The sequence below is a fragment of the Thamnophis elegans genome, chromosome 10 (genome assembly GCF_009769535.1).
Source record: "Thamnophis elegans isolate rThaEle1 chromosome 10, rThaEle1.pri, whole genome shotgun sequence".
Classification (NCBI taxonomy): domain Eukaryota; kingdom Metazoa; phylum Chordata; class Lepidosauria; order Squamata; family Colubridae; genus Thamnophis; species Thamnophis elegans.
In genome coordinates this window covers 17,933,440-17,939,439 of record NC_045550.1, presented here as the reverse complement: position 1 = coordinate 17,939,439, position 6,000 = coordinate 17,933,440, and the positions used below count along the sequence as shown (strand labels likewise).

Genomic DNA, 6,000 nt, shown 5'->3' with positions numbered 1-6,000 from the left:
TAAAATTTATATTGGCTTACCTTGTTTTTTATTATTTGTTTGTTAAATTAATTTGCCACTCATCTCACTGCACAGTAATTCATGCTTTGCTTTGAATGCACCGTGATTGGAATCAGATCAGGGAAGGTCATTTTGGCCATTGAAGCCAAACCACTGCTCCGTAAAGGAATCCAAATTATTCCTTCCTCAGTAAATCCCTGACCAATGGTTGGTTAGTGAAGGGAACTTAGTAAAGATCTAGTGAAGGGGAATTTGTCATTTCTAAGAATTAGTACCACTAAGTGTTAGGAAATTTTTCCTATGAGTCTAGTAACCTACATAGAAATACTTGAAAAATATTATGCAGAAGAAAATCAAGACATGTTCTCCATTATTCATATTCTACATCCTTGATTGATAGAGAACATGTCTTTTTCTTCGGTACAATATTTTTCAAGTATTTCTAGAATATTATGGTGTCCTATTCCAAGCGAACCCTTTCAATAGAATTTAGTTTAAAAACTTTTAATGCCCTAATTGTCCTTGTCTAAACCTGCCCCAGTTTTTCTGAATCATTTTCAAAAGTGTGATGCCTAAAACTCTCCCAATTATTTTGAGGTGGGGTATGGGAGTGCAGATTGAAGTAAAGCAACTATTTTTCTTACAACAGTCCCTTAGATGTCTCTTAAAATTCAAATACTTCATGTTAGTGTTCTAGAAGTCATCCTATATGCAACCACATTAACAAACTTGTACTATTTAGAATTTGTGTTTTTAATTAATTGATACACTTGAATGTTAACACAGTCCTCCACAGAAAAGTGTGCTTTAAAACATGCACAAGTTGTACTAGTGACTCTTCCCCGATCTAGGACACATAAAAAGTGATAACTTTTATCATTTCCAGTATACCCAATAGAAATAGGCAATCTGAGTCTCTCTCTGGAACTATTTCTGCAGATCCAGGATGCTCTTAGTGCACAGAATTGCATATAGAGTAGCCCCAAAATAACATGTACTAAGTTTTGCCCAGCACCTTTCTCATGCTTTGAAATACCTCAAGAAAAGTATAATCTACTTTAATCAAAGAGATTCAATATTCTATTGACTCCAGGCAAGCACAAAAATGTTGGACTAAACTTTTCAATAAAGAGTCAACACCTGTAAACCTTGGAGCTCTTTGCAGACTAAAAATAACGCCCATAAAGAATTTGTTCAAACATTCAAAAGATCCTTACATTTGTTTATACTATGTTTACTAATTACACACATTTGGAACCCAAATACATACTTATGAGAAAATTCCGTTGTGTTCTATTGCATGCTTCAGCAAGGTGGATATTGTTATCTGTGTTCAAAAAGAGTATTAGAATTTTTGATGTACTAAGAAAAAAGTGGGGGTTGGAAATACCGCCCTATCCCCAATTGGCATTACTCAATAGCAGATTGCTCCATTTATTATTTGTATCTGCTGAAAATAAATTGCTGAGTTAGTTGAGATGGCATGAGGCTATCAAGACATATTCTGCCGAGGCTGCAGTCCTAAGAGTCTTGCAATAAAAAAACCCTGAATGCAATGGACTTAGTTCAGAGAAGACAGGCATAGGGATACAGCCTGCATGCACTGGATGGTTTATGATCTGTGATCAATGCTCCAGAAATGCAGTGATTTGCTTGGCACTTCCTTTACTGAAGGATAAATATGCAGTGACTAGTTGCCTTTCTGAAGTGTGAGATACAGCAAAGCCAGATGCTAAAATATCTCAGGAACAGTTATGAGAAATTCTATTTTTCAAGAAACCTAAACCTATGCAGGCACTAATTTTAGCAGATATGTGTACCTCTGATGCAATACCATTCTTCCTTAACATTTGAGAAAATTGCCACCAAAATTGCCATTCACATTATAGCAAGTTTTCTTATTTTCATTGTTTATACAAGCAGATTGATCAATCTGATCCAGAGATTAGCTTCACCGCCATGTGTTCTTTCCCACTAAACCATCTCATTGTTTTAAGACACAGATTTCACAGCTCTGAATTTAATTTTGTTCGTTATCAAAAAGAAAGAAAACAGAGAGAACATCACAGGGGAATAAAGTCTTTCACCCTCTATCTTTCCCATTATTCCTCTTCTATTTGTCTTGATAATTATTCTTTTAAAAAATTCATGCCTTTCCCCAAATCATTATTGTAAAGCCAAAGCAGTCCTGAACATGTATTTTTAAAAAGGAATTACATCCATAAATAGAAATATGCCGTTAGTGTGTTTGAGAGATTGGCTCTGTTTCTCTAATGAGCCACTGAAGGGCTTCATGCCTTCCTTGTCGTTCAAGTTCTGGTCCAATCACTTCTCTGCATTTTCTGTGGTAGTCATTCAGCCAGTCACACTAAAAGGGGAGAAAAATAAAGAAACTGTCTAAAAGAAAGATTTAAAAATGCCAAGCAAAGTAAAGGGAAGGGACTTCTGCTTCATCAAAGATTTGGGTGAAAAACCGGCTCTCCACAGCCCTTCTAAACAATGGTAGAGAGGGGCCATACAGATCTAGGAGGCAACCCGGTATCAGAGGACAGGAACAACTAGATAGGGAATTGTAGGATATAATGTTAAGAAATTTGACAGAAATGTGAGACTTCATTGCATGACTCATGATTTTGCAATCTATTTGTCCAAATATGTATGTATGCATTTGTTAGATTTCTTTTATCTGCTCCTGTGATGTCTCTCTTGGATAACTCCTCTGACTCTTCCTTAGAGGCTGGCTTGAGGGAGGATGAGCTCATTCCTAGCATGTAAGGAACTAGGTTAATTAATGACTCTGTACTGCTGGCCAACAGAGATTTACAGTGGGCTTCAGCTGGGGATAGTTTACAGGTCAAGAGGACTAGGAGGAACTGCCTTCGGCTGTCGATCTAAGAGCACACAGGACAGAGAAAAGACAAGAGGAAAGGAGATCTGCCAGATTACTTGGGAGGAAGCCCCGCCCCTCTTGATGGGCTGCACCAGAAAGCTATTTATCACGGCAGGCAGAGGGAGGCGTAGCTGGGAACCTGTTTGGTTGTGTATTTGTCATGCTTCCAACTTGACTTGGTGCCTTGGACACTCTGAACACCTTGCCAAGTGGATCTCATATATGTACTTTAGATTTTTCTGGTGGATTAAAGTTTGTTTGGTAGACTTGTTGGAAAACTTTTTATTGTTTTATGGATTATTGGCCATTGCCTTGTGAATTAATCTTGGTCTACTTGTGGCTGGATTTATTTGGGACAGTTCTGAGGCCAGGTGAGGGAAACTGCTGGGGAATATTAATAAACTCTCTAAAACACACTTCCATATGTGTGAATGGTGCAGCACAGATCCCATAAATTAAATGCATAACATATACAATATATAGAAGACTAGCTTATTTTATTTTGGTTTTGAGATTTAAACTTGCCAGTGTTTGCTATGTAATAATTAGGGATTGTTCAGGCTCCTAATCACTTTCTTTACTTTCAAAAATTGTTATCCATTAGAATCATCTGCACAATTTGTTGTTGTTTTGTTCACTGGGTGCTCAATGCTCCCAGTAGTAGTAGTAATATTAATAGGCTTTTAGGGAGATGGATCAAGATATATTTCATTCTGGAAGAAGCTTATAATCTCTATCTTTAAAGAATGTCCTGATTACATGCTTAGGAAATCCAGGTCATTATAGTAAGATATAAATGGAGCACATGATAACAATGTTAACTCCATCAAGGAATTGCATTCTTTTCTACTACGTTACAATTCATAGCTTTCATCTTGCTAAAGTTTCAGTGCTAGTGGCAAACTTTCTGTGGCTGTTATCCATAAATAAATCTACTCACTGCATAAACCCTCCCCAAATATGACTCTGCAGTTCCTTATTAACATTTCCAACTTTTTCCTGGCCTTTAGTAGGTACCGGTATTAACAGCATCTTTGCAGTTGTCTAACACTTCCTTGGTAGTTCAGCAAGTGTGTATATTGCATGATAGTTACATTATGTTTGGTAAGTTTTATAACTTGAATCTGAGTTTGGACAAAGTATCTGGAAACCACTACTATACAATAAACGATAGTAGCTAAAAGTATCTCTTATAACTTGCATATAAATTTAATAAATAATTTTAATCTTTGTTTTAAATTTGTATATCTTGTGTTTATTTTGTGTGCTTGAAAAGTGTAGAAAGGCAGGAAAATATATCATGTGGTACCAGTAACGTAAGGTGATTTTAAGAGTTTGTATGTATGCATGCGCAACTACACATGGTTAAAACCACCTTAAATTCATTGAGAACAGATAATAGAGTATTTATCTAATCAACTTTGAGTTGGTCTGTTTAAGGTCAGGGCTATCTTCTTGTACAATAAATGTGATACATTATATTTTGAAATCTTGGTGAATTAGGAGATTCTCCTAGCCAAACATCTTGAACTCCATCTCCAAATACCTCTGGTGTTATTTATTTTATCATCGTTTTATAACAGAACTGACTGAGATAAGTTGGCAGTAAATAAGAAATAAATATTGTCATTTTGATTTGATTTTAAAGTTCAGAATAAAAGCTTCCAAATAAACCATAATGCATTTTATTACCTATCTTACCTCTCTTTGAGTCAGTAAGTGAACAAGTATCATTTTTGTTTGGATTGGGACTAGGGTCAATGGTTCAAACGTCAAACTTCCTCTGTTGCTGAAGTTATACTGTGAAAAAGAAAGTGCTACTTAGTCTTAGTCCTCTTCACATCAAGAGGAACAGATATATGTATGCATAATTGCCAGAGTGTCTTGCTCTGTTCTAAAGAAATAAACCTTAAAACAAACTTTAACAAAGTTCCCTACTTGTTAAAAAATTGCCAACCAAGGAATCTAGCATGGAAGTATGTAGGCATAGTGAAATGAATATTTCTGCTCTGATCAAATGTAAAATGTATGGGTTTTGTCAGCAATTAGGTAAGATGAATAGTCAAACTCTGTGAATTGGTGAGCATACCGGGTCATGTTAGGGTGCTCTCACAAAATGGTTATCATGCCAGGTTCAAAACCAGTTTTGATAGTTTTTTATGACCTGCTTCAGTCTCAGCTCAGCTTACTTTGCATGTTCTTAATGCATGAGACTATAGATGGCTACCATTTTTATCTCCTAAGCCAACCTATGGCAATTGCTCATTAATTTTCTTAAATAAAAAGATTGAAACTTAATAGGCATCAAAGAGGATGTTCAAATGCAATTGGTTTCCGAAGCCCTCATGTTGTGCCTTCCAGAGGGAGTTGTGTTCTGAGCCATATGCTGGGAACTATATACTGTTACATTAAAGCAATGCCTCCCTCCCCCTCCCCCAACCTTTAGGGCACTAGGGACCGGTTATGTGGAGAGAAGTTTTCTGGGGACCAGACAGGATGTGGTTTTTGTGCTGCCTATATCCCGCTTGTTTGCGCAGCCTGGTTTCTGGCATTCCATAGACTGGTGTTGTTCGAGGAACCGGGGGTTGGGGACTCCTGCATTAAAGGGCTTATTTATTTTGGATTAAACTTCTAAATATATTATCAGGGAGGCATTGCACATAAAAATCATATCCTGGATATGCTGAAGTATCAATCACCTTTGTTTTAGCTGGAACAACAATGACAACATTTTCAATCCGGATCCCAAAGGAGCCATCTTCATAATAACCAGGTTCTATAGAGACACAATTAAGGGGAAAAAAACATTTAGAATAAAACTCTCATAAATAAAAGCAAACCTCTCACAAATAAGAAATGCTCAAGAATTTATTAGCCAACAGCTTCTCAAATTTCATTTAGTTAATTTTTAAAAAGTGTGCTATGTCTAGTGAACACAGTATCACGTCAGGCCTTGCTGTATACAAGATGGGTAGATAAATCAATGGTAACCCTCTGTCATCTAATCTAAGAAAATATTTTTGAGATGCCCCTTGTTAGAAACTGAATAATTAACCTTACAGAACTATTTTAGAGATTATTGAGATATAGCATGTAGAAAAAAGTCTGAA

The 6,000-nt window shown here is 36.4% G+C and overlaps 1 protein-coding gene across 4 annotated transcripts in view; it reads right to left on the bottom strand.

The window, feature by feature from the left end:
• Positions 1 to 732: 732 nt before the first annotated feature.
• XPNPEP1 (X-prolyl aminopeptidase 1) overlaps positions 733 to 6,000 on the bottom strand; it is a 51,711-nt gene continuing 46,443 nt past the window's right edge. For all 4 annotated transcript variants that reach the window (XM_032225039.1, XM_032225042.1, XM_032225041.1 and 1 more), the window contains 3 exons: positions 5,590 to 5,666; positions 4,592 to 4,690; positions 733 to 2,368 (listed from right to left, as the gene is read on the bottom strand). In XM_032225039.1, coding sequence (XP_032080930.1) covers positions 2,240 to 2,368; positions 4,592 to 4,690; positions 5,590 to 5,666 — 305 coding nt within the window. In that variant the 3' untranslated portion in view covers positions 733 to 2,239. The remainder of the gene's footprint in view (positions 2,369 to 4,591; positions 4,691 to 5,589; positions 5,667 to 6,000) is intronic.